At 50.4% G+C, this 25,720-nt stretch overlaps 2 protein-coding genes across 3 annotated transcripts; both read left to right on the top strand.

Annotated features, from left to right (window-relative positions):
• The first annotated feature begins 639 nt into the window (after window positions 1-639).
• LOC309438306 (two pore channel protein 2-like) lies at window positions 640-11,744 on the top strand. Its single transcript, XM_082049491.1, has 19 exons — window positions 640-707; window positions 1,271-1,353; window positions 2,496-2,610; window positions 3,244-3,372; window positions 3,569-3,685; window positions 4,582-4,700; window positions 4,860-4,961; window positions 5,489-5,615; window positions 6,232-6,433; window positions 6,796-6,940; window positions 7,742-7,927; window positions 8,158-8,222; window positions 8,491-8,578; window positions 8,861-8,930; window positions 9,500-9,719; window positions 9,960-10,050; window positions 10,307-10,420; window positions 10,496-10,614; window positions 11,246-11,744. The coding sequence occupies exons 3-19, from the start codon at window positions 2,524-2,526 to the stop codon at window positions 11,383-11,385; spliced, it is 2,121 nt and encodes a 706-aa protein (XP_081905617.1). The 5' UTR covers window positions 640-707; window positions 1,271-1,353; window positions 2,496-2,523; the 3' UTR covers window positions 11,386-11,744.
• Window positions 11,745-11,987: 243 nt separating this feature from the next.
• On the top strand, window positions 11,988-24,849 carry BUB1 (BUB1 mitotic checkpoint serine/threonine kinase). 2 transcript variants are annotated; one of them, XM_082049489.1, is made up of 25 exons: window positions 11,988-12,061; window positions 12,458-12,517; window positions 13,089-13,233; window positions 13,591-13,787; window positions 14,270-14,310; window positions 14,514-14,620; window positions 14,895-14,944; window positions 15,048-15,238; window positions 15,950-16,089; window positions 16,436-16,767; window positions 17,579-17,631; window positions 18,501-18,620; window positions 19,597-19,689; window positions 19,946-20,036; window positions 20,211-20,292; window positions 20,717-20,894; window positions 21,329-21,407; window positions 21,888-22,033; window positions 22,130-22,270; window positions 22,434-22,549; window positions 23,019-23,180; window positions 23,357-23,514; window positions 23,605-23,782; window positions 23,937-24,043; window positions 24,579-24,849. In XM_082049489.1, the coding sequence occupies exons 1-25, from the start codon at window positions 12,039-12,041 to the stop codon at window positions 24,772-24,774; spliced, it is 3,186 nt and encodes a 1,061-aa protein (XP_081905615.1). In that variant the 5' UTR covers window positions 11,988-12,038; the 3' UTR covers window positions 24,775-24,849. The 2 variants fall into 2 exon arrangements, with proteins under 2 accessions (XP_081905615.1, XP_081905614.1); XM_082049488.1 differs by having other exon boundaries at window positions 14,270-14,322.
• Window positions 24,850-25,720: the final 871 nt, after the last annotated feature.

Raw genomic sequence — 25,720 nt, 5'->3', positions numbered from 1 at the left:
GGTGTTTGAGCTGCTGTCCCTCTGTCCTCAATGTTTGGTGTTTGGGCCGATGTCCCTCTGTCCTGGGCGTTTGGTGTTTGAACCGTTTTCCCCCTGTATTCGGTGTTTGAGCTGCTGTCCCTCTGTCCTGGGCGTTTGGTATTCGGGCCGTTGTCCCTCTGTCCTCGGCGCTGGGTGTCTGGGCCGTTGTCCCTCTGTCCCCGGCGCTGGGTGGCTTAGGCTGCCGCCACGCGGGATCCCGGCTCCTGCGGCTCCACGATCTCGTCCTTCACCAAACCCGCACACCCGGCTCCGCTCCCGCCGCGCCCCGGCAGCCGCGGCCGCCGCAGGGGACGCGGTGGCAGCCGCGGGTGGCCGGGGCTCAGGCCGCCTCCAGGCGCTCCTGCGCGGCGGCCAGGCGCTGCTGGAGCCGGCGCTGGCGCCAGCGGAGGAAGCGGCGGCGCGCCCGGCCGGCCTCCCAGCCCACCAGCACCCCGGCCGCGAAGGCGAGCAGCAGCGCCCAGCGCACGGCCCGCGGCCGCAGCGCCGCCGGCACCATCCCCGCCGCTCCTCCCGCTGCTGCGGGCGGGCGGGGCGGGGGCGGCCCCGCTAAAGGCGGCGGGGCCGGGGAGGAGCCGCGTCTCCCGCGCCATGGCGGAGCCGGGCTCGCAGGTAGCGGCTCGGAGCCTCCCGGGGACGGCGGGGGTCACACGGGCTGGGGGTCCTGGGTGAGCAGTGGGGGGGATTTGAGTACTGGAGGGAGTGCAGAGGAGGCCGTGGAGGTGGCGAGCGGCCTGGAGCACAAGTGTGATGCGAGCGGCTGAGCGTTCATCCTGGAGAAAAGAAGGTTTATCACTCTCTGCAGCCCTCCTGGGAGCGTGGAGGGGGTTGGTCTCTTATCCCAAGTGATAGGACAAGAGGAAACGGCCCCACGTTGTGCCAGGCGAGGTTCAGATTGGATATTAGGAAAAAATCCTTCATGGAAAGGGCTGTCGGGCGTTGGAACAGGCTGCACAGGGCAGTGGTGGAGTCACCATCCCTGGAGAGATTTAAAAGGTGTTTAGATGAGGTTCTCAGGGACATGGGTTAGTGTCAGAGTTAGGTTATGGTTGGACTCAAGGATCCTGAGGGTATCTTCCAACTGAAATGATTCTATGTGCAAAGCTACAGTACCCATTGTACTGCTTCCCACCTCCCCTGGGGTGAAAGGGACCCCCTCCGAATATTCGCTTTAAAATGTATTTTAGGCTCCAACAGCTACTGAGCCTGTTTGTTTTTCCCCTTTCCACAGGACCTGCTGCTGGCAGCAGCGTTTGTCTCCGACGCGCAGTACAACAGGAATATTCCTTTCAAGACGTCCCCGGAGGCAGTCAGGTACGGAGCTCTGTGTCCCCACGAGTGACCGTGACACCGTGCTGGAGCGGGGCGCTGTGCGGGGCTGTGGGGTGCTGGGCTGGGCTGGGGGGAACCAACTTCAACCGGGTCCAAAGAACAACCACCAGCAGGGGCTGGGGACTGGGTGCTGAAAAGGCTGGGTGGGTGAGATGCAACGAGCTGGATTTAAGCTGAAATGCACATGTAAGGGAGCTTAGTGCATTAGTTTGTTGAAGATGGGAAAAGAAATGTGGGTTTTGCTGGAGAAAAAGAAAAAATTAATATGTTTCAAGATGGAAGGTGTGGGGCTGAAGAGTTTGGGAAGCGTGGACACCAGCCTGCCGCACACCAAGGCTCCGGCTGATCAAAGGAGCGTGTGGCGCCTCTGCCCAGGTCTATTCAGAAAGGGGGGTAGTTGCTGGGGGCAGGAGTAATTACAAGCTGGTGTTAATTGCAGATTAGTGTAATTCCTCAAGGCTGTTTTGGCTGCAGCGGTGACTCTGTTCCCTTTTAGCTGCTGGTAAGAGGCCAAGGAGCTTTGGTCAGAGAGGTGACTCGTCCCTCAGGCCTGGGCTGCTTTAGGATAACTATTTTCATCTGCAAAACCTGAGAGAATGTGGCTTGTGTAGAAGGGACAGATGATCCAAAACCTGCTGTAAGGGATGGCATCCTGCTTAAGCTCGGTATAAAAACCAGTTTACTGAGCAACTCCATGCTTCTCTCTGGTGGCTTGTCTTATCTCTTTGCTTTTTAACCTGCAAAGAAATGGTGTTAGATAACTAATCAGACTTTGTGTGTCATGTGGATACCTGAGCTTAGCAGAGGTTTGCACTCAAATTAAGAAACAAGGTAATTACAAAAAAGAAGCAGCTTTACCCAATCTGTATGTTGCAGTCTTAAACTGAATGGGAGAGCGCGGGTCTCCCACTTTCCTGGTGTTTAACATCCCTCATCTACGAGGCTACAAGGAAGGATCAGGAAACAAATTCCCAAATCCCTGGCTGGAATAAACTGTGCTGCTGTCACCCTGCCTCCGTGACTATTTGGGACAGTGTGTGCTGTTCTTCCAAGAGGCGTTTGGTGAGCCCCTGGGTGTGTGCACTGCAGCCTCTCTTTACGGTGCCACTGCCTTCTTTCTGCAGGCTTTATTATCTCTATAACCACTGGATTATGCGAACAGCCACCTACTTCTTCATCTTTCTCGACCTGTCCCTCGCGGTGTTTGAAGAACCTGCTGTGTATCCGCTCCCCTTCCTGGTAAGTTTGCAGTGTGGAAGCAGCGTGCAACTAGTATTGCATTGCTTGGTGGAGCAAACAAAGGTTTCTTGCTTAAAACTAGTTGTCAAAGGTGTCAAGAAATAATCAATGCTGATATTTCTCTTGAAATGGGGACAAAATGGGCATAGGAGCTAAACAGGGACTGTGGGAGCTGTTGTGGCTCTCAGCAGTGGCTGCTGTGACTGCAGACAGTCACGTTGCTTTTCTGCATCTCAGAGAACAGTTCCAGGCTTCTGTGGGACCCAAGTCCAGTCCTCGTGTGCGGAAGCAGAAGCGAAACGTCGCCCTTAGGACTGACTTCTCTGTAGCCTGTATTTGTTCTACACTAGTGTGTTTGTGAGAGATGTGCTCCTCAAATCCCAAGCAAATACAAATTTGCTGGCTTCAACCTGCCCGTGGTAGGGAATTTCACAAGAGGAAACCTGGAACTATTACTCAGTGCCAGATATGTGAGGCTGTAAAACAGCCGGCAGAAAAACCCACTGGAAAAACATTTATACTGACCCTGCCTGTTTTTCCTTTGCCTGTACCCCAGCCTGAGCATCGTTGTCTCCGTGCAGAGGGCTCACCCTGCTCTTGCTGGCGCTGACTTGGGCCCTTCTCTCCCCGCAGGTCACTTCTGTGCTCGAGGTGCTGTGCCTTCTGGTGTTCTTTGGCCGACTGACACATTTTGCAAAAGTGACCCATCGCAGCGTGTTCTGGAAGGACACCAAGAACATCTGCATCATGGTTGCCATCCTGGTGAGTTAGGCCTAGGGTGGAGGTGACTTTTTGCTCCTCCTTCTTTCCTGGTAACATAGGCCCCGACGCACAAGCTCTACAAGAGCCATGGCCAAATTGGCCAACAGTTGGGCATGTTCGCAGCTAATCCATTGCCTTCACTATCTAGCCACGTTTCCAACATTGCTTCTGAGAACTGTCCTTCTTTCTTCTCCAGTTATCCCTAACAGACTTGGCCATATACGGGGTCCTCAGGATATACGACGTGAGGAGCATTCGATGGTCGAGAATTGTGAGGCCCATCTTCCTGATCAACTTTGCAGAGAGTCGCCAGGTAAGGAGGGGGTCTGGTGGGATGTACCTGTGCTGTGGGGTCCTATTTTTGGACAGCCTGCTGCTTTCTGAGGTCCACGGCATTTCCTACAAAGGGTTTTGTGCAGGAATAGCAGAATTTAGGTTCCTGTGAGTGAAGGTTGCTCTCAGAGGTGGCCTGAAGCCATAGTTTGAGATGGAGAAAAGGGTGCTCTGATTTGGGGAAGATCATGCATACCAGCCAAGGGGCTGTGCATGGTCCAGCCCGCGTGGAGGAGCAGCCTCTGTCTGCGGGCAGCGTTGGGTGCCGTCCTCTGGAGCTGTGAACGGGAGCAGCACCGCGGACGAGGAGACTGTTTCTCCCCAGGTCAGGGGCCAGGTTACTTATTTCTGGAAGTGCTGAGCTGTTCTCAGAAACCCAACTTGGAGTCCAGATGGGTGACTTGGACTCTGATCCCTCTTGTCACATGGAGATCTTTTCCCCGCTACCCAAGGCCTTTCTGGACCTGACTTAAAAACAAACAAACTGCTGTGGTGTGGAGGCCCGGGGGAGGGAGCAATTGAATTTTCAGGCTTGTAGGATTTGTTTTGTGGCCTGGAGTGATGGGCTTCTGTCCCTGGACAGTCTTCTGCAGCAGGAGCATCTCAGCAGTGCCACAGGGCCCTCTGTCCCTTGGCCAGCTGCATTTGTGGTGGTGTGGAGATGGGGTCTCTCCTAACGTCTCCTGGGGAACGAGGAGGAAAGACCTGGTACGTTTGCACAGGTTTTAGCGGAACAGAGATGGCCCATCTGGCTCAGCATCTCTCCTGCCAGAAGAGCATCCCACTGCGCTGGCCTGTTCCCGTGGAGGTGTTTGATCCAGGTGGGATGGTGAGGGGCGGAACAGCATCTCTAACTGCTTCCCTTTTCCCCGGCAGATTCGGAGAGCCTTCCGCAGCATCCGCAACACGCTGCCGGAGATCACCTACGTCTTCTTGCTCTTCATGTTCAGCCTTCTCATGTTCTCGCTCATGGCCTTGAAGCTGTTTGGCGAGAGGTGCGAACACTTGTTTTGCTCAGGGCTGGGTGGGAAGAATGTGTGGGATACTTTCGGACAGGAGACAGCGTAGCAACTCCAAACGATTACTCGTGAATACACGCACTGCTGATACGTGCAGTTCCTGTGTTTAACTTCAGATTGTCCTTCTGCCCCTAGGAATCTCCAGACAGCAGAAGGCTTGCCGTATTTCAGAAACTACCTAGAAATCGTGTTTGACCTCTATGTGCTGGTGACGACAGCCAACAGCCCGGATGTCATGTACGTGTGCTGAGCTTGCAGTCTTTCTGTGGGGAACGCTGGTGTCCTGCTCCTAGCGGCAGCAGCTCTGGCCAGAACAACACTGTGTTTTGCACAACGAGGTATTTCGGAGCAGCAACAGAGCAGCTGCTCCTTTTCCAGCCTGCGGGGGTATCGTGAATTCGCAGCCATCAGTTTTATAAATGGCTCTGAACCAGAACCTAAGTTTATGAAGACTTGTAGAAAAGATGCATTAAAATACTGCTTTCCAAATGACCTGGTGGCTGTTGAAGGCTGAAACCTGAGGGACAAACACACGCACGCTTTGATTAAAACTTTTTCCTGAAAAGGACGGGTATGCTCTAGTGAACAGATGTCTTTTTCCTCTTGTAATATTTTCTCTAACTGACCAAATGCACAGTTTTTGCCTTGGGTATTATCTGGCTATCAAAAACAGTACTTAGAAATCCATCTGGAACACTCTCTTCTTGTGTTTTATTTCCCCATTTGTCTGCCCAGCAAGTACCAATCTCTCTCCCCTTCTCTAGGATGCCGGCGTTTGACTTCAGCTCCTGGTATGCCCTGTTCTTCATTGCCTTTGTCATCGTCAACACCTACATCTTCATGTCTCTCTTCCTGGCTGTTGTGTACAACAACTACAAAAAACACCTGAAGGTATGGTTTGGAGGGGGAGTTGTGATCACGTTATTGCTGTTAGGGGCTTCATCCTGGTTCAAAAACAATGGCTGTATGCAGGAGACTGTTTTCAGTTGGCTGTAAGCACACAACCCACTTTTTCTGCCACTGCACGTGCCCTTAGAGCAGAGGAGATGTGAAGGGAGGTTTAAGCAAATCGGAACTCTTGCTGCTTCTACCCAAACTGAGTAGGTGCAGTTTGGTGCTTGTGATCAAAGGGTGAGAGCTGGGAATTGCTGATCATAGGAAGCCTGTGTGGACACATCCTCTCTGCTTCTGTGACCTGTGGGCACACAGATCCCGTGATCTTTGTTGTCTCCTTCCTGTTGGACACTGTCCTTTGTCTTTCCTTCCGTTTTTTTTTTTTTTTTGGTGCATCTCCCAGCAGCGAGCAATCTGTTGGTCTTTCCGGAGAGCCCATGGTTGCCTATTAAATGCCATTTCTCATCAAGCCCACTGACTGTGCTGTACTTTGTGTCTAATGTCACTCCAGGTGTGTTCCTCTGTGTCTCTTCTTGCACCTCTGCACCATGAAAATAAGATTTATTTGTTAAGGAAAAGAGGCAGGGTGACTGAATCACGATTCTCTCTCTAGAATGAGATCCGTGAGCTTGCTTACATGAAGCGCCGCAAGATGCTAGAGGCCTTCAACCTCCTGAAGGAAGAAGAAGGGGCACAGTTTGTGGTTAGAGAAGCCCGGTGGAAGCAGCTTGTCAAGCTGGTGGCTCCTGATATCAGCAGCTCCCACAGAGAGCTGCTGCTACACATCTCGGATGATGAGCAGAAGGGTTTTGTAGGTGAGCAGTGGGGCAAAAGCCTCCCTTGTTATCAGATTCCTCCCGCATAGTCCTCTGGAGCTAGGATATCAGGAGAGCTGGGTCAGCCTCCTCATGCTGGATCATGCCTATCCTGATCATGAAAAGTTTGTGTTGGTTGTTGGCCTACAGCTTGAGCCAGTCCCTCAGGAAAGGGGCAGTAGGAGCTGCTTGAGCACCACGTTCAGCCTGTTTTGTGGTGGATACCACTTTGAGCAGGTGTGTTGTGTACTGTTGTGAGCAGGTATTGAGTCCAGATCGCCGCAGCTTGTAGCTCTGTATCTGCCAAATGTTGTATTTCTTTAACAACAGCTGACTGACATGTAGTCCTCTCTGTACTGCAGACAAGAAGTCCTTCGTACAGCTGGCAGATCTCCTCAACATCCAGGTGGTGACCCTGAAGATCCGCAGCCACCCGCTGGGGCAGTGGGTGCCTGGTGTGTACGCGTCGGGCGTGAGCCGGTTCCTGCGCAGCATGGTCAGGCACAGGTGAGCCGCTGCCGCTCGTGGCGCTCAGAGGGCGCAGAGCCGTGGTGGCGTGAGGAAATCCTCAGCGGGGTGTCACGCTGCGAAGTACAAACTGCCTTTAGGCAAACAGTGGGAGTTCTGTTTGTGAAAGTGCTCTGTGGAGCAGCTCTGCTCTTAGCCTGCCTTCAGCGGTGCAGAGAAACGAGGTTTAGCTACTGGTGAGTCCGCACCTCCTCCAGTCCCACTTGTTCAGACCTTCTAGAGGTGCTGAGTGAAAAACGGTTTTTAATGAAAGCAAGAAGCGCTATATCGCCTGCCTAAATGCTTCGCTTAAAGGTGATTTTATGTCAGCAGTCTCTGCTGCAAACCTGCACTGCGCTGCTTCCTCAGCTCTCGCTGCGTTGGTACTATGAGCTGCTAGTGCTCTTTCACACCTGAGTCTTCCCAGGATTTGAAAATCACTGAGGTTGGAAGGAACATCTAGAGATGGTCTGGAGTAACCCCCCTCAGCTGGAGTAGGGTCCTCAGGGCTATGTCTAGTTGGGCTTTGAGTGCCTTCAAGGGTGGAGACTCCATAATGTCTCTGCAACCTGTTCCAGTGTTTGACTGTCCTCGGTTTAAAAAATAAAAAAGCTTTTTTTTTATTTAAATGGAAAATCCTGTATTTCAACCTGTGCCCCTTGCCTCTTGTGCTTTCACTGGATAGCACTGCGAAGAGTCTGGCTTGGTCTTCTCCGCACCTTCCAGCAGGTATTTCTGCACATTGAGCTCTCCCAGCACTTCTTGGGAGTGGAAAACTGATTTCTCTTTTTCTTCTTGCAGGGGATTTGTTTGGACTTACGATGTGATCATTCTCATAAATGCTATTTTCATTGCTCTGGATGAGGAAAGCCCTTATATTTCTTATGCAGAGTGGGTCTTTCTTGCTCTGTATATAATCGAGATACTCCTGAAAGTGTACACTTACGAACCGAGGGCGTTCTTTGGCAAAAATCAGTTTTGGAACTGGTGAGTGGGATGAATGTTGGTGTTAAAGGTGAAGTGTGATGAACTTCGCGTTCAGCTCCTCGAGAACAGAAAGTCTCTTGGAGAGATGAGCTGCCTGACACTAACTCCTGTGTCAGGGTGTAGTTAAAACAATTGTGTGCGTCAGAGGGCATTAGTGTTTTGCTAAACAAAGCTTGCACACGTGTTCTCTGTCACCATCAATCTGACGGCGCTGCCTTCCCTCGCGCTAGGTTTGATACCCTCATCATCTTTGCTGCCTTGACTGCGACGATACTCAATACCACCCTGAAATCGAGTAAGTGCAGCTTCCACAGCCTGCGTGCGTCTGGGAAACTTGGTCGTCTCAAGTAGCCTTTTGCCATCACCTTGGGCTTGGGGGGCTTTTTGGCAAGACAATCAATTCCCTATATGGTTTCTATAAACCAAGCAAGTCTTTCTTTTTTATAGCTACCTGTTATAGTATTTTACAAGGACATAATGGTAACAAATGTAAGAACATGTTTTATCTCTACACTTCCCTGCTTATTTTTCATAACCAAAAAAAATCTTTTTTCCTTTCTCAGCGGTGAAATACAACAGCCAGCAGATCCTGGACATTGTCTTCATCTTAAGGGTCCTCAGGCTAATAAGGATTGTTGACAGCATTCAAAGGTAATGAAGAGAGTGGGGTAGGGATGTGTTTTTTGGGGACAGGGGCTGGCCGAGACAGTGCCGTGAGTCGCTCTGCGTGGCTGCTTGGCCACGCTCAGTCCAACTCCACAAAGCATCCCCAGGCTTTGTCCCTGTGAGCCCAGTTGCTGCAGCCTCTCTGGAGACTTATTTATGAATAAGGCCATGTGGGGGGCACACGTGGGCTGGGATGTGATGATAAGCAAGTGTGGGCTTTAAAAGAGCCTCCCCACAACAGGTGTTGTCGTGAATCGTTTGCTGTAGGTTCCGGGTCATCATGAACACGCTGATAAACATCGTGCCGACCATGTTGACATTTGGTGGGCTGACTCTGGTAAGAAATCCTGGTATCTTAGCTCAAAGCACTCCAGTTTTGCAGGAATGTGTCTTAAGTCTCACACTCATGCTGTTGCCAAGAGGATAAATGCAAATCTCTGGATGGCGGGCCCTTGGAACTGTAAGTGTCCATTGGATTTCTTGGTCATTGCACAGGGAAATGTGTGCAAAAGGGTTGGGCTCCAGTTGGCCGCCAGGTCAGGACATCATCCTGCTTTGGTCCATGGGGCAGTGAAGATGTTCTGTGCAATCTGGGCTTCACGCTGTAAGGGATCAAACTGTGGTTTGGGCAAGAAGCTGAACGAGAATCCTGTTTCTCAAATAATTTCCTAAAAATAAGTTCCCCTCCTGGGATTTGGGAATATTTAATTTCCGTGTATTTTGGCCGTAGTTCTTGGCGTGCTATTCCTGACTGGTAATTGCTTTTGAGTGGCTTGGGTCTCTTGGACTCTGCTGCTCCTCAGCAGCTTGCTGTGTCTGTAAAAGCTTAAACCTGCTGGAACTCCTAAACTTGCCGTGGAGCCTGCTGCTCCCTGGAGAGGCAGGAGATGGGCTTTCTCTTCCCAGGTTGTGTACTGTGTCTTTGCGATTGTCGGCATGGAGTTATTCCATGGGAAAATCCAGTTCTTCCCTGCAAACTCAAACGCTCCTCACGCCCTAGAGTGCGGAAACCCAGCCCTCAAGGATTCCCTCTTTGCCCGGGCGAAATACTGCAAGAACAACTTCAACAACTTTGCCTCATCCTTCATCGTCCTGATGGAGCTCACCGTGGTCAATCAGTGGCACGATATCCTTTGTGGTGGAAGGTCCAAAGTAGAGCTTGGTGATCCATGCTCCTCCCCGACTCCGCTCTCCCTCTTGTTCTGCACGCACGTGGGCGCATAGTGCCAGAGAACAGAGAAACGGTCCTTGCCGAGGGCTTTGTTCAAAGGGTTTATCCAGAATTTTATCTAGTTCCTCCCTTAGCTCCGCTCAACAGCGAGATGTTCTCCTCCCTGAGCGCTCTTGCCCTTAACTCCTGTCATACTCTTCGCCAACGGGTTTGCCAACGTGACGGTGCAGCCCGCCAAGCTGTATTTCATCGCCTTCCACATCGTCATGGTGATAATAATCGTCAAGTAAGTTTGCGGTCGCTCCCCTCTGATTTGGAGGGAAGGAGGGCTCTGCCCCCTGCCAGGATGTGTTGCAAATGAATCTGCTCTGTCCGTTCTTCTGTCCACGGGGTGCTGAGCTCCCCATATCCAGCAGAGAAGGGGATGGAGTTCTGGGGTTTAGCCTGGGAACACCAAGACTGTAGTTGATGCCCAAAATCAGGAGCAAGGGGAAGCCAGTAAGGAAATGCTGCTGTGTAATTGTGCTCGTTGTTTCTTGCAGTATCTTCGTGTCGTTCATTTTGGAAGCTTTCTTTGTGGAGTACTCCCTGGAGAAGAGCGAAGTAGAAACGGCCATTGAGCGCAAAATCCAGGAGCTGGGAATGGGAGTTCAAGAGTGAGTACCCCAAAAGAAAAACTCCCGGGATGGGATGTGACCCCCCTGGGGTAACTTCTGGTCCTTCTCGTGTAGGGATGAGCTCCGGGATGAGCAGCTCCTCGATAACATGGAGGGTGCTGAGCACGACCTGGAGGGGGAAGGTGGAACGAAGGCGCAGCCTAAAGGGCTGGTCTTTAAAATTGCATCTAAACGTAAGTGCAGCTTTATGGCTTTGGTGTGAGAGGCCACATCTCTGAACTGGCCCCAGTCTCTGGGGAAGCTCCAACCACTTCTGCTTCCTTTGGGCTATAAAAGCTGCTAAAACCCAGCTGGAGATTTAAGAGAACTGTGGACACACTAATGTTTCCTGTTTCTTTTTTTGCTTTTGTAGCAAATTCTTTTCCTCTCTTCTCCCTCGGCCCTTCTTCGCGTACTTTTCTTCAGTCGCCTGTCTCTGAAGACGCTGCCTCGGTGGCTGAGGTCCTGCTGTTGCCAAGAAGTCCATTTTTCTGCTTTTCTCCTTCCCGCGTGCACTCTGCATTCCTCCTGCGTGACTGATGCTCCTTTCCTCAGGCAGAACGCCTCCTTTTTCTTCTCTTTCTTGCTGAACCTCAGCAGTTCCCCAAGCTCGTGCTGCTCGGCAGTGCAGCTGGTTAGGATCACAAATCCACTGGAAGGCACAGGGAACAGAAGTGCTTAAAATCTTAAAATAATGGTCTTTATCCTTTACAAGTGCTCGAAAATATCTGGGGTAAAAAGAAAAAAAACAGGGACCATCATTTGGGGTTTTCTTGCCAACAGCAGCAGGTACTGGCGGTGACATTTTGTTTTGGCCACCCGCAGGGTACAGGACAGTTGACGCTCTGCTCCAGCGCATGTTTGAGGCCGAGATACCCCTTGAAGATGAAGGCCCTTCACTTGAAGAGACCCCCAACTTGTCCCCTGTGCCCAGCGCCCAGGCTGGGGAGCGCCCTGTGCAGTAGGGACAGCCCGGGGTCGTTGATGGGAGCAGCGGATCTGCAGCTCCAGTGTGTTCCCTGGCTGATCCCCGCGCCTGGGGCCCAGGTGACACAGCGGAGGGGGCGGCTGAGCCCAGAAGGGGCTTCGTCATGTAAAGGAGCTTTATGTCATGTAGAGTCGCAGCTAAACTTTGGAACTGGAACGACCCTCCCCAGAAAGCAGAGGGAGAGTCGGTGTATGTGTAACGGTGCCGTATGCAGTATGTTATGGAGTACCCACTTGTAACGGGGATCTTGTATTCCAGCGCTTTTATATGCGTATCTGGACCAGTGTAAGCTGAATTGAACAGCTCTTTGTACATTGAACACAATAAATGGCTCATTACCAGAGTTAATTACAGGCTCGTGGAGTCCTTTGGGGTTGGGAAAGGCCTGCAGGATCGAGTCCAGCCGTTAACCTCGCACTGCCAGCTTTATTATTTTAACTTCATCATTATTGAGTATTTATTATTTTATACATCGACCCCCGAGGGGCCGCGCTGGCCCGGCCAATGGGGTGAGGGAGGAGGCGTGGCCTCCCGGCGGAAGCGGGCGCGATTGGTGGGGCGAGGAGCCCAATGGGAAGGCGGTGCGCATGCGTGGCCAATTTGAATCGGCGGCGGTTGGGGCGGCCGGGGATGGAGCTGGAGAGCATCGTGCGGTGAGGGACGGGGACGCGGGGCACCGGGGGGGCCGGGAGGGGACGGTGGGGGCGGCAGGGCAGGGGAGCGGGGGTGCAGACCGGGCCCTCGGGGCGGTTCGTGCAGGGGGTTTGGGGCTATGGGGGTTTGGGGCTATGGGGGTTTGGGGCTATGGGGGTTTGGGGCTATGGGGGTTTGGGGCTATGGGGGTTTGGGGCTATGGGGATTTGGAGCTATGGGGGTTTGGAGCTATGGGGGTTTGGGGCTATGGGGGTTTGGAGCTATGGGGGTTTGGGGCTATGGGGATTTGGAGCTATGGGGGTTTGGGGCTGCGGGGTTTGGGGCTGCGGGATTTGGGGCTGCGGGGATGTTCCACATCCCCCTCGGGCCAGCCTGACCCGCCCTGTGCCCCGCAGGAGCTATGAGACGCAGATACAGAACTACCAAGGGCCGGACCCGCTGGACCCGTGGGACAGGTGAGCGCCCCCGCCTCTGGAATATTGTGTCCGGTTGTGGCCCCTCAGTTCCAGCAGGACAGGGAACGGCTGCAGAGAGTCCAGCGCAGCCACCAAGATGCTGCAGGGAGTGGAGCATCTCCCGTGGGAGGAAAGGCTGAGGGAGCTGGGGCTCTGGAGCTGGACAAGAGGACACTGAGGGGTGACCTTATTAATGGTGATCAATATGGAAAGGGGGAGTGTCAGGAGGATGGAGCCAGGCTCTTCTGGGTGACAACCAGTGACAGGACAAGGGGCAATGGGTGCAAACTGGAACACAGGAGGTTCCATTTAAATATGAGAAGAAACTTGTTGGGGGTGAGGGTGGCAGAGCCTGGCCCAGGCTGCCCAGGGGGTTGTGGAGTCTCCTTCTGTGCAGACATTCCAACCCGCCTGGACACCTTCCTGTGTAACCTCAGCTGGGTGTTCCTGCTCCATGGGGGATTGCACTGGATGAGCTTTCCAGGTCCCTTCCAACCCCTGACGTCCTGTGGTTCTGTGGGTGTTGCTGCCGGTGCTCGGCGGGGTTGGAACCTGTCGGGGTGTGTTTCAGGTACGTGCGGTGGGTGGAAGGGTGTCTGCCCCCTGAGGAGAAGCAAATCCGCCTGCCCGGGCTCCTGGAGCAGCTGGTGAAGCTGTTCCTGAGCGAGCAGAGGTACCACCAGGACCCCAGATTTGTGAACTGCTGCGTTAAGCTGGTAGGTATTTGCTTTTTGGGGAGTTAAGCTCTCCTAAAAAAACCCCTAAAGCTCTCCCACCATCCCGTAGCTGTGTGACTGCAAAGAGCTGCGGGAGGAAAAGGAGCCCGCAGGGTGTGGAATTTGGATGTGTGGGCTCTGAGTGCTTTTTTGTATTGTTGAAGGACAACATATTTTTTTAAGCTGTGTTATCAAGCTGTTTAGCTTTTGAGGGGTATCTTCCAGCTGGTTTTATCTTTAGAAAACAATGCTTTTATGCAATAGTAAATAAGAAATTGTTATTGTTTTTATTTTTGCCTGGAACTTCCTTGGATGCTTGTGAAAGCGCTGATGGCTTTTGCACGTTATTCTACGCAGGCAGAGTTCATCGCTCCTCCCGGCCAGTATTTCAGCTACCTGTATGGCCAGGGAATCGGTGCAAAGATGTCAGAGCTCTACGTGGCTTGGGCGCAGCACCTCGCCAGCGAAGGCGACGCGCAGGCTGCCGGAGCCGTCCTGCAGAAGGGGCTGCGCAACCAGGCGCAGCCACGAGAGACGCTGGAGCAGCTGCACTGGTAATTCTGACGCCGCTTTCACTCGTTTTGCTGTTCAGGTGGCGTGCGGTTCATTTTATTGTGCGCACATGCCCTGTGCTGTAGCAGAGACAGACCAGTGATTGTTGTTGTGAAAGGTCAGTATAAGCTTAACAGTACTGCTTTGTTGTTCAGTGTTTGTTGGATGCTTTGGAGGGTGTATTGAGAAAAATGGTAGTGGAGCATCTTCAGTGAATTAGGGCCCAGAAGGAAAATCCCTTAATTAATTGCTTCCTTGTCAAACCTCTGTTAAGTAGGTCCAAATGATACAGATGCACAGCCTGGCCGGCTTCAGGCAGCCTTGGCAGTACATTACCAACAATGAGTGTCCTGTACCTAAGCTGAGTGGTTTAGTGTTGCATTGCGATGCTTGATGACCATACAAAGGAATCAAAGGTTCCTGGGAGGTGGGGAGGGATGAGGGAAAGGTGACTTAATGATAATTGATATTTCTTGCAATTTAGCTGGCTGCAGAACGCCGGTCCACGGAATCCTCCTTTGCAAGGTGAGGCTAAAGATAACCTGGAGCTCCATTAGATGAATCTTTCACCGCCATCAGTGGGTTTTGTTTTCTGGCCGTATTTAAGACTCTTAAGGGGAGTGTATTCAAAATGAGGTATTAGCTTTCCAACACTTACAGTTAATAGAAATTCATAAATGAGCAAACGATTTCTGCTCACTAATGCTTGTCTGTATTGTCTGCCCCAGGTGCTGCTGTTATCAAACCCCTCCAGACATCGCATGCTGCCAACCAAATGCCTCCTCAAAAAGATGTTTCCAATCTTAATGACCCGGGGTGCGCTTCTAAAAACCAGGTACAGACACCCGCTGTTTGGGCAGTCCCGGTGTCCTTCTGGGCTGCACTTTCCACAGCTGCGTCTGTCTCAGTTTCCTGGCATCTTGTTCATCTTCTACTTGTGTCGCGCTCTTTCTGATCTGTTCTTGCCATGCTCGTGGTCTGAATTTTCACCTCTTCTATTAGAATTAAATATTAGGGGCTTCCCAGTTGCTGGTCTTGTCAAAATGCGTGGGATGTATATTGAAATTCTTTCTTTTTTAATTGTTTTTGTTTCCCCTGTCCTGCTTTAGGGTCCCGATTGTGCTGCTACTCAGTCCTGTTCTGGTGGAAGAGAAGAAGTGTAAGCGTTTGGGATGTTTTTAAAGTCACGCTGGGAAAATTAACAGGCTCCCAAAATAAATCCAATGAACTGGAACAGAGCTTTTCCTTGTTTGTCCTCCCAGGCTGTATGTTACGTACATCTCCAAATCTGAAGTCCTTCCTAAACCGTCGTCGGCTGCTGTGGAATGCGAGCAGGTTGCCATGTACGATAAAAACCTGCTCGTGTGCGAAGGCTCCGAACTGTCGTTCGAGGAGCTGAGAGCCAAGAGATACTTCCAGAAATACGAGCGCCTCAAGAGATGGCGAGAATGGGGTATTCTTCTCATCTACCTGTTTCTCCTTTTCTTGGGAAATTAGTATTTGCTTGTGTTAATTTGTTTTTCCAAGCTCTATTGAAGCCTGAACACTTGCTCCGTGAGCGTCTCCACACGGCAGGGTGGGGGGATGATGGCTGCGCTGCTCTTGGGGCAGTTTGTAACTAATGGAAATGCCTTTGTTTGCCGAACGAGGACATTTTGGAGGAAAAGTAGGTGGGCTTTCAAATAGACTCTTAAGCAAAACCAAAACGGAGTGCTGATAAAGAGCAACCGCTCAGCAGTGAGTTAATTGCGTATCTGACCATTTATATGAGGGGGAAAAACATTGCTGGGGGATATTGCTGGACAAAAGAAATAATTGTCTCACTTGCTAAAGGAATAAATGGATAAACTGTGGTCAGTGGAACAGGGAGAGATTCAGTGAGAAGGTGCTAATGCATTTGAGTCTGGATTATTATATTTTTAAATCCAGTAGTTCTATATGATCGTTGCCAGCAGGGGCTGCTCTTCGCTTGGGGACAGCAGGCTCATCCTCACCCAAATGTCACCAAAGGGTCACACTGGTAGAACCTTGGGGGGTTGGGTTGCGTTTTGCTGAGGGTGGGTGCACAGCGCGCTGTAAACGCAAACAGCTTGTAACGTCTGTGGTGAGAAACACATTTGGACACAATCAACTCTAGAACTCAACACCTTTGTGTAATCCTTAGGTGAAGAGGAGAGAGAATCCACCAGGAAGAAGGAGTCGGCGCTGCTGGAGCTGCAGGCCCTGCAGCAGAAGCTGGACCAGCTCACCAAGAGCCTGGAGGAAACGGGGCTGAAACCAGCGACGGAACCGAAGAGGACGGCGGTGAGTCTGTCCTGCCATCGGCGTCAACTATCTCACCAAATCTCACCGTACTTTAGACAGTTTGTGAACCAAATCTGGAACCTCAGGCTGCCGTACCTGACTAGTGTACAATCGGCCATAACTTTAAATACTTGATGAAACACGTTTTAATTGTTAAACCCAAAAGTTTGTTGTTGCTTCCCTACGATTTAGTGTCGAAAAGTGCGCTTGAAGTATGAAAGTTCTCTTACGTATGAAAAACTGTTCTAGTTAAGGGAAAATGGCCATGACTACGCTTGTGTTGGGGGTTTTTGAGTGCAAAACACTCGTGTTTTCGAGCATAAAGTAACTTTCCTCATCCCGCCAGGCGCACCTGCAGACGGCACCCGGCGCAGCGCTCCGGCACAGCTGGATGACGCCTTGTCGAAGCCCAGATGTGCGGGACGCCCGAGCCCCGGTGCCAGATGTTCTTCAATCGAGTGCTTCGGCATCCGCCGCTGTGGCGCTGCCGCCGGGGGGACCCGCTGGCCCGCGGCTCAGATCAGCGTCCCTGCGGGAGCCACCGTGTGCGACGGGGGCAGCCAAAACTCAGCCCGAGCTCGGGGAACGCAGGAACAGCCACTTACACCCTCCGGTCGACGTTTCGGCTCAGGAACCTGCACACGCTGGCTCAGCTCTGAACTGGAGCACTGGAGAACAGTACGTATGAACCGCCCAATTCTTGCTCTCCTTAAAAAACCCCACTGAAATAGCCTATTGGAAACCAATAGTTAGACGTAGATCAAACTTGCATAACTTACAGCCCCCGTTTCACTTTTTAATTCCTCTCACCCTGTGTTTTATTTGTAATAACTAAAAGGAAAGTCCGAGTGTAACTGAAGCAGTTATTCAGCATTGCTGTCCCCAGCATCCCTGGAATAAACAGCAGGGCGCGCTTAGTTCTTGCAGATCCTCCGCATTAATTCCATGTTGGCCATGAAGGTCTCCAGAGGAGAAGAAGAAACGCTTGTCTTTATTTTCTGTGCTCTTGCTTGTGTGACTTGGCTAATACAGGAAACAAAATTGGGGGACGGAGGAGGAAACTTGGGTTGGCAGAGCGAGCGCGGCTGCGTAGGCTCGGCCAACACGAGGAGATGGAACCAGTTGTCTCTTGCCCATATCATGGGGTCACTTGGAGGCAAACTGGATCTGAGAAGAGGGTTTGATGCCAGGATTTGACCCTTTTGGAAGGACTCTGCTGCCTTTTGGGTTTTATACCTATAGCAACTGTGTGAGAAGCTTTCTGGGGGCAGGCTCTAATGATACCGTAGGGGATCGCTTGGTTCAGCTGTGTGACTATAAAGAGTAACTCATGGCAATCAAAGTAGGGTCGCTGGTTGCTGTCTGTCTGTCTGTGTGTTCCGGAGTGGGAAAAGCTGCTCGAGTGCCTCACTGCTGAGTCCCGGCCCGGCGCTGGAATTTAAATCACAGCTTTTGTTTCAAGCTCACGTTCTTGATCTTTCCTTTGCAGGCACCCGAAGCGAAGATCCGCTGGGCCGACTGCTTCTGCCGACCCCAAAGAAGGTAATAAGCCAAGCTTTGGTACAGACTGATGCTGCTGGTGTGACTGTTACCTTTGGCCTTTCCTAACTGCATCCCTGCGTGTTTGGGCGATGTCTCTATACCCACGGAGCCAAAATCTGCTCTCCCAAAATTCTGGGTTGTCATTCTGCTGCTCCCCGTGTTTACTTCTCTTACATTTTGGTAGCTACCCAAATGCTAAAAAAACCAATCCCAGGCTCCTCCAGCGATGATCTCGCTGTTCCTGTTTCTAGCAGCTCGAGGTGGAAACTCTTCCTTCGTGTCGAGGGTTCTGATTGCGGGGTGACAATAAAACCCTGGCAGGTGTATTGTTAAACTCTTCTCCCCCCTTCCCACTCAGCACAGGAGATCAGGAGGGAAAGAAGGACAGAGAGAAGAGAGTTGGAAAAGTTAAAAATGTTTTACTAGTGCTACTAGTAAGAATAGAGAAAATAATACAAAATATACAAAACCAAACTTGAAAGTCTCAGCAACTGCAGAGCCGGCACCCGAAGTCCTGGACTGGACTCTTCAGCCAACCGGACCTGGATTCAGTCTCTCACTAGGCCTTGGTTCGCAGGGACGACTCTCCTAATGTCGGCCATAGGGAAAAGAAGGAAAAGGGGCAAGATCCTTGTGATCTTCCACTTCTATATGAAGTATCACGTGAATGGGATGTTATACTCAGTTGGTTAGTTTCTTGGTCACCTGTTTCTCGTTGCCCCTCCATCCATGCTTATCAATAACCTCACATTCCATTGCTGTGATTACCAAAACACGTATCTGGTTCTCCAGGAAAACGCAGCTGATACGAAGCTTTAGCTGACTGGCAAAATCCACTAAAAGAGAAACTTGTTCTTTAACCAAACCAGGACCCTTCGCCTCTGGCCATGCTTCCCAAGCCACCCCCAACACCTCGCTGGGCGCAGCGACGCCGGCGGCGCCGTTCCGAGTGCAGCCCTCGCCCACCGTCCACACCAAGGAGGCGCTGGGTAAGCAGCCCCGAGCCCCCCAGGCCTTCACATACACTGGAAACTGGAGGCATCGCCTCTCCAAGTCCTCCAAGGGCAACGGCGATGGGAGTTCTGGTGTGCAGTGATAAGATCCTGGTGCTGTTTAATCCCTTTTGTACTCTCCTGCCATGTTCTGTTCCTTTGATAGTAAGTCTAACATGTAGCAACCTGCCTCTATCCATCCATCTATCCATCCATCTATCCATCCATCTATCCATCCATCTATCCATCCATCTATCCATCCATCTATCCATCCATCTATCCATCCATCTATCCATCCATCTATCCATCCATCTATCCATCCATCTATCCATCCATCTATCCATCCATCTATCCATCCATCTATCCATCCATCTATCCATCCATCTATCCATCCATCTATCCATCCATCTATCCATCCATCTATCCATCCATCTATCCATCCATCTATCCATCCATCTATCCATCCATCTATCCATCCATCTATCCATCCATCTATCCATCCATCCATCCATCCATCCATCCATCTATCCATTCATCTATCCAATCCATCCATCTATCCATCCATCTATCCATCCATCTATCCATCCATCTATCCATCCATCTATCTACATATCTACATATCTATAGATATAATCTATAAAAAGAAAAAAAAAATCTAGCGGTACTCACTAGTTTTCCAAATATCTCTGAAGATAAAGCAGAATTACTGCTTTAGGAGAACAAGAAATCTCATCTTAGAGAGAATAAAACAAACCAAAGGCCATGGCGCCAACAACAATACATTGGCCTGGTTGGATCTTCTGTGTTTATTCCATTGTCTGGGGTATTTAAATGCAATACGAAGGCATAATTGGTTATTGGCATTTGAGGAATTATGAGAATATTATAACTAATTGACATTTAGTTTGACTGCTACATAATGGAAAATAAAATAAATAAAACCCGTGGGATTTATTTCTTTCCCTTTTCGTAGGATTTCTCATGGATATGTTTCAAATACCCATCTTGCCCGAATCATCTCCTCTTGAAGAAAGCGAGGAGCAATTTGAAGTCTTTTGCAGAAAAAGTGGTACATGATATCCTTTTTATTTCCCATCTACCTGTCCCGGCAGTTCCGCTAATTCGGAGATGAGGACTTGTTGGAGTAGGCGTGAAAAAGCAGCTTCTTTCCTGATAATTTACCGACAAGTTCTAAATGTTGATGAGAAAGGCAGAAGCGCTTTACTGTTAACAAGCCTATAAATGTGTGTGTGTTGAACCTCTTGCCCCTCTGTAGGGACTTCTCTGGTATTTAAACCCTGACTTTACATTTTATTTTGAAGATCCCGATGGAAGCCTGGAAAGCAAAGTCTTTGCCCCTGTCGTGCCCGCATTTTCCATCTTTGAAGACGAGAATGAGAAAGAGAATGGCGGGTAAGGAGGGAAAAAGCAACAGCTTGTCCCTTTGAGCTACTGCGGCTTCTCTGGGTATCTGCAAATCTTTAAAAGAAGAATTGTAAACCAAAATAAAACAACGAGTTGTTGTTAGGATCGTGTGCCCGGGAAGGTTTCTGGGGAAGAGCTGTTCTGAAGTACCTGTTTTGTCAGGATCCCGCAGCATAAGAACAAGGCAGAAGAGCCCAGAGCTGTTGGAGAACGTCCCTGGCCTGACTGCACAGCAAGTACAGAGGTGAGTGTTTGGTCCTATTGCAGAAAGAAGCCTTGAAAGTGGGGGCTGTAGTTACCGGGGTGTCTCTTTGGGGGAGGAAAGACAGGTTCTAATAACCCCCCGACAGTTTTCATAGCCAGGGAGATGCACAAAACTTCATTCTGCTTGGGTGTAAGTAATGACTAATGCGAGGGGCTGTTTCACGCCGCTACAGCAATTCTTTAGTCTATTATTATTGCCAACATTCCAGTCTGATACACAACTGTGTAAACCTGCAATTTAGGTCAGATTGCCATTCCTTTCTTTTCCTAATATTGTAATTTCACACGTGTGGACTCAAGGTGATGGGAACTGCCTGCGGAGGCTGCTGGTAGGATACGGCACAGCTCTGCCGGGACAGTTTTGATGGCTTGGTTTTAAATCTTTCTGGTTTTTCCCTGCCTAGGTAGAAACAGGGGCACCGGACTTCTGGAGGGACGATTATACAGTGTGGAACGCGCGAAGTAACGAGACGTTGGCTCCCAGCACCACCAACACCAGAGACTTTGCACGAGCTGCCCAGCTGGCGTCAACGCCGCTTACTTACCTGGCGGCACATCCGCGGCAAGCTTTGGAGGACAAAGGTAAAACCAGGAATATTTCGGGTCTAATTTGGAGCTGCGTAACTCCGTTTAATTAGGGGAGTAAGAGAAAGTGGCGAGGGACGAGAGAGGCTTTGGCTGTGCTGTCAGTCCTCTGTTCTGAGCGGTTCCAAGGGGTTGTAAATAGTCAAAAACTTGACTGAAATCTCAGCACCACCTTCTTCTGGGGGCACCTTTCTGCTTGTCCACGCCTCTAGCCTGGAATATACGCCCTAACTAAACCAAGCTGTTGTCTTCTGTATTCTAAAATGGGCTCGTTCAGTTCTAGCTCTTGTGATACCTTATACCTTGTGATACCTTAGCAACTTCCACAGCTGCAGCGCGACTGACCCTTCTAGGCTCGGTAAGAGCACTCTAAACGCGCTTTCCTTTGGGGAAAACAACCCTTTGCTCTTGTCGCTGTTCCCTTTGTGCAGCCCGTGGGGATGAGTTGCCGCAGGTGGATCCGGAGTCCTCTGAAGAGCTGCACAATCAGACCAGGGCGAAGAAGCCACGGTACGTTGTGACTTGCTGAGATTTCCAAGCCTTGAGGTTCCCCAAGCAGGCACTGCTGCTCTTCAGTTACATTTCCACTAAGCTGGAGCTGAGGTGCTGGGGTCGGACTGATGCTGCTCAGCACATCTTGGCACTTTGAGGGGATAAATGGACCTGGGTATGGTGATAATACCCCGGAAATGCTCCTACGGTTTAAGTTTTCTGAACGTATTTAAATTAAAAGTCTCAATGGCTGTGTGTGTGTAAAACTACTGCTTGCTTTGCAATCTTGGCTGAACTTGATGGCCAATTAGCTTGAAAGGTATTAGACTATGGATAGCATGATATGAACAAGTCTTATTTCTTAGGAAATATCCATTTGATTCATCTCAATATTGGTTGTGGCTGAGGTGCAGACATCCAGCATGTTTTTACTTACTGAAGATGCGAAAGTACCATGGCAGTACCGTCAATTAGTGATATTTTGTTTTAAATACGTAGTCCTGCCCTTGAACACATCACAGAACAAGGAAGCGGCATCCAAGGAATCGCTACGGGTGCTTCTCAAAGGTTCCACGAGCAGGCTGCCACCAGCAGGACGGAACATTCCTCGTCTGTTGGAGCGGACAAAACCCTCGCACCTACAGGTACCCATGTTGACGCTCTTTGAAGTATAAGCTTGCGTTACCTTTTTGAAATGACCCTTTTAATCTAGCTTAACTATTTTTCTTCCTTCCCTGAAGTCCTTGTGGAGAACCCTTGGGATAAAGACTTGATTTGCAAGTTCTTATCAGAGCTTCCTAAACCGCTCCACACCTCCGCCAACTACTTTGAATGGAAATCTCCTCTGCCGCCCATCAGACCGAGGGCGGAACTCCCCCTGGGTAAGAGCTACTTCAAACATTGTGCTCTAAAGCTTTTCTGGGGACGTCTGGAGTATTTTTCTGATTCGGTTTCCTTGCGGGTGTATCCAAAGCTCGGATCCGAGTGGCGGCGTCACTCGTGTGGGGTCTGCGAGCAGGACTTAACGTTGTTAATCTCTCGAAGGCTCCGGCTCGTTCCACGTGGACTGCCTGCTGGGACAGGGGGCTTTTGCTCAAGTCTACCAGGCGTCTCTTCTGGATGCGAGGAACCCGAGGAACAACCAGAAAGTCATATTCAAGGTAAGCACTGGTGATTCCAAAGAACTCTGCTGGAGAATTCGTGGGTCTGGTAGTAATGACCCAAACCCTGGGTGGATTCTGCTGAGGTTTTTCTGTTTATAAATATGGAGCTGAGCACGTTTTTTTGAGCATCAGGTATAACGGTGGGGAAGGAATCAGAAGGGATTACCCATTTTTGAACCCATAAGCCTTCTCTCTTACACAAAGTGTCTGTTGCCAGCAGAAACATCAATGCTGCAGAAAATCTGATGCTTTTAAATAACACAAGAGAGTGTGTAAGCCAGAAAGGGATTGTGGCATGTAATTGAATTCTTGATTAATCATTGAGTGTATTGACCTTAGGTTGACTACTCTAGGTATCAGTATTTTATTTGGTCAAGAGGAAAAATGCCTAATCTGCCATTAAAAAACAACCCAAAAAGCTGTAATGCTAATATCTTCTCGTAGTAAATGAAGTTTTTGGCTGCAGGTGCAGAAGCCTGCCAACCCGTGGGAGTTCTACATCGCCACACAGCTGGTGGAACGGCTCAGCCCCAGCGCTCGTCACCTCTACATCCACTTCTACTCTGCCCATTTCTTTCAAAACGGGAGCATTTTGGTGGGCGAGCTCTACAACTACGGAACGTTGCTGGTAGGTGCGATCGGCTCCTGCTCTGAAGATCTATGTTCTTTGGAGTGCTGTTACATGTCAGATGTCTCCTCTGCCCTCTGGTAGTCCCCAGGGGATGTATCCTATGCTGATCCGCAATCCACGTCACGTTGTTTCTGCGTAGCTGAGGGTTTTCCCTGCCTTTGTTTTCTTTACAGAATGCCATAAACATTTACAAAAAGCTTCCCGAGAAGGTGATGCCTCAAGCACTTGTCGTCTATTTTGCTGTAAAAATTCTTTATATGGTGGAAGAGCTCCACAGCTGCAAGATCATTCACGGTGACATTAAACCCGATAATTTCATACTTGGAGAAAGGCAAGTATTTCCCTTTGCTGCCTGAACTGCCAGCGTATCATATCACAAATGTGACGCTTACGTGATCGCTTCATGTCGCCATGGTTGAAGGTTTCTGGACAACGACACGTGTGACATCGATGGTCTCTCTCACGGCTTGACGCTCATCGACCTGGGGCAGAGCATAGACATGAAACTCTTTCCCGAAGGGACGGCGTTTACTGCCAAGTGTGAGACCTCTGGGTTCCAGTGTATCGAGATGCTGACTCAGAAACCCTGGAACTACCAGGTACGAGTGCGCCCAGCCAGCCTGGACGCCTGGAGCATGTGTACAAATGGTAGACTTTAGCAGCAGAGCTTCACATTCAGCTTGTTGACTCCTCAGCGTGTTTTTCGGTGTCTCGACGCGTTTCTCATATGAAACTCGTGTATCCTTTGTTTAGACAGACTACTTTGGCATCGCAGCGACGGTCTACTGCATGCTCTTTGGTACATACATGCAAGTGAAGAACGACAACGGTGTCTGGAAGCCTGAGGGAACCTTCAGAAGGTTGGTGTCCACTCTTCTCCAAACCTTCACAGAATCCCAGGATGTCAGGGGTTGGAAGGGCTCTGGAAAGCTCATCCAGTGCAATCCCCCCATGGAGCAGGAACACCCAGCTGAGGTTCCACAGGAAGGTGTCCAGGCGGGTTGGAATGTCTGCAGAGAAGGAGACTCCACAACCCCCTGGGCAGCCTGGGCCAGGCTCTGCCACCCTCACCCCAACAAGTTTCTTCTCATATTTAAATGGAACCTCCTGTGTTCCAGTTTGTACCCATTACCCCTTGTCCTACCATTGGTTGTCCCCGAGAAGAGCCTGGCTCCATCCTCCTGACACTCACCCTTTATATATCTAAACATGAATGAGGTCACCCTTGTCTAGAAGCACCGTTAGCACCACGTTTGTTAGAGGTCACCCTGGTTCATTAAGCAGCGTGCCACAGCCGCTCCAGCCCGTAACGGGGCAGGGAGCTCGTAAACATGAGATACAGTATTTTAACAGCTTGAATTTAGATAGTTTTGGCTGCGTTTCTGTTCCTCGCAGGCTCGCCAACGCCGAGCTGTGGCAGCGGTTCTTCGAGCGGCTGCTGAACATCCCCAGCTGCCGCAGCCTCCCGTCCCTGCCCTCCCTGCGCCAGGAGCTCCGGGACCTGTTCTGCACGTGCTACGCCAAGGAGGTGAAGTTCCTCCGCAACAGGCTCGTCGTGCTGCTCATCGAGAGCAAGCGCTCGCGGAGATGAGCGCGCTTTGCACACTCGCTGCTGTGAAATCTTTTTGTAATAACTTCATTTCTAAATAAATGTTCTTGGGGTGAACTTTGGGAGTGATGACGTGTGTTTTTCCCTGCTTTTGTGGGAAAACCAGCAAAAATGACAGTGAAATGAGTTGTTAATTGAGCTTGTCCGGTTTGGGAGGCATTGCCTCTCCTGCTCTGCCTTTCTCGCAGGAGCCAGTAGAGTTCTCAGGTGAGATGTAGATGAGACCGGACTGCAATCACTTTTGTGAAATTCACAACACAATTATTAGAGACCGGCTGGAAACCAAGAGGCAAATCTCTCTCCTTTGCTAGAATCAAAAGGGTTGTTTTCTGTTATGAGCTTTCGTTTTCCTTTACTGTGGCAAAATATTGTGACAACCCTGTGGGGAAAGTGCCAGCAGAGCATTCCTTCAAAAGTGCCTCTATTCCTTTTTAATCTATTTTTACATTTCTTAATTACAGTGGCCAAATCCTTGTTGCCTACACGAGTCCCTCGCTCGAGTTTGCACGAGCTGGGCTGGACGTTCCAGCTCTTTAGTCATTTTTGTTTGAGCAGCCAAGCCCGGGGCCAGGTCAGGGCATTAATCTCGTTTGTGGATCCATCCACAGGAGGGAGACAAACAACAGCCTGAACTAAATCTCTGCCTCGCTTCATTTCAGAGCTATTTCTCCTCTGGCAAATTCCTCTCCGTTTCCCCTTTATTGCAGCCTGATTTGGTCTCCATAGCATATATATATGTATATATATATTTCTTCATCTCGTAATGTGGCGTCATGCAAAAAAACTTTTTGGAGGGGCGTATGACACGTTATGCACACACTGAAATTTTTACCTGTGTCTTTGCCCCTAATTAACGTTAATTTCCCTCTGCCCCACCTGGGGTAGTGGTTTTTTTGTACAGATGTGTCCCTGCCAGCTGTGCCGCCAG

This window comes from Streptopelia decaocto, assembly GCF_964273445.1.
Source record: "Streptopelia decaocto genome assembly, chromosome: 3".
NCBI lineage: Eukaryota > Metazoa > Chordata > Aves > Columbiformes > Columbidae > Streptopelia > Streptopelia decaocto.
Note: the sequence above shows the minus strand (reverse complement) of the source record. Positions and strands in the feature narration are given on the sequence as shown.

What these genes read in the sequence shown, in the direction of transcription:
- LOC309438306 (XM_082049491.1), top strand. Translation starts at nt 2,524, where the DNA reads ATGCGAACAGCCACCTACTTCTTCATCTTTCTCGACCTGTCCCTCGCG. An exon ending in ACTACAAAAAACACCTGAAG is followed by an intron (nt 5,616 to 6,231) that starts GTATGGTTTGGA and finishes TTCTCTCTCTAG; the next exon opens with AATGAGATCCGTGAGCTTGC. An exon ending in CTTTAAAATTGCATCTAAAC is followed by an intron (nt 10,615 to 11,245) that starts GTAAGTGCAGCT and finishes GGCCACCCGCAG; the next exon opens with GGTACAGGACAGTTGACGCT.
- BUB1 (XM_082049488.1), top strand. Translation starts at nt 12,039, where the DNA reads ATGGAGCTGGAGAGCATCGTGCG. An exon ending in ACGCTGGAGCAGCTGCACTG is followed by an intron (nt 13,788 to 14,269) that starts GTAATTCTGACG and finishes CTTGCAATTTAG; the next exon opens with CTGGCTGCAGAACGCCGGTC. An exon ending in GCAAGCTTTGGAGGACAAAG is followed by an intron (nt 20,895 to 21,328) that starts GTAAAACCAGGA and finishes CCCTTTGTGCAG; the next exon opens with CCCGTGGGGATGAGTTGCCG.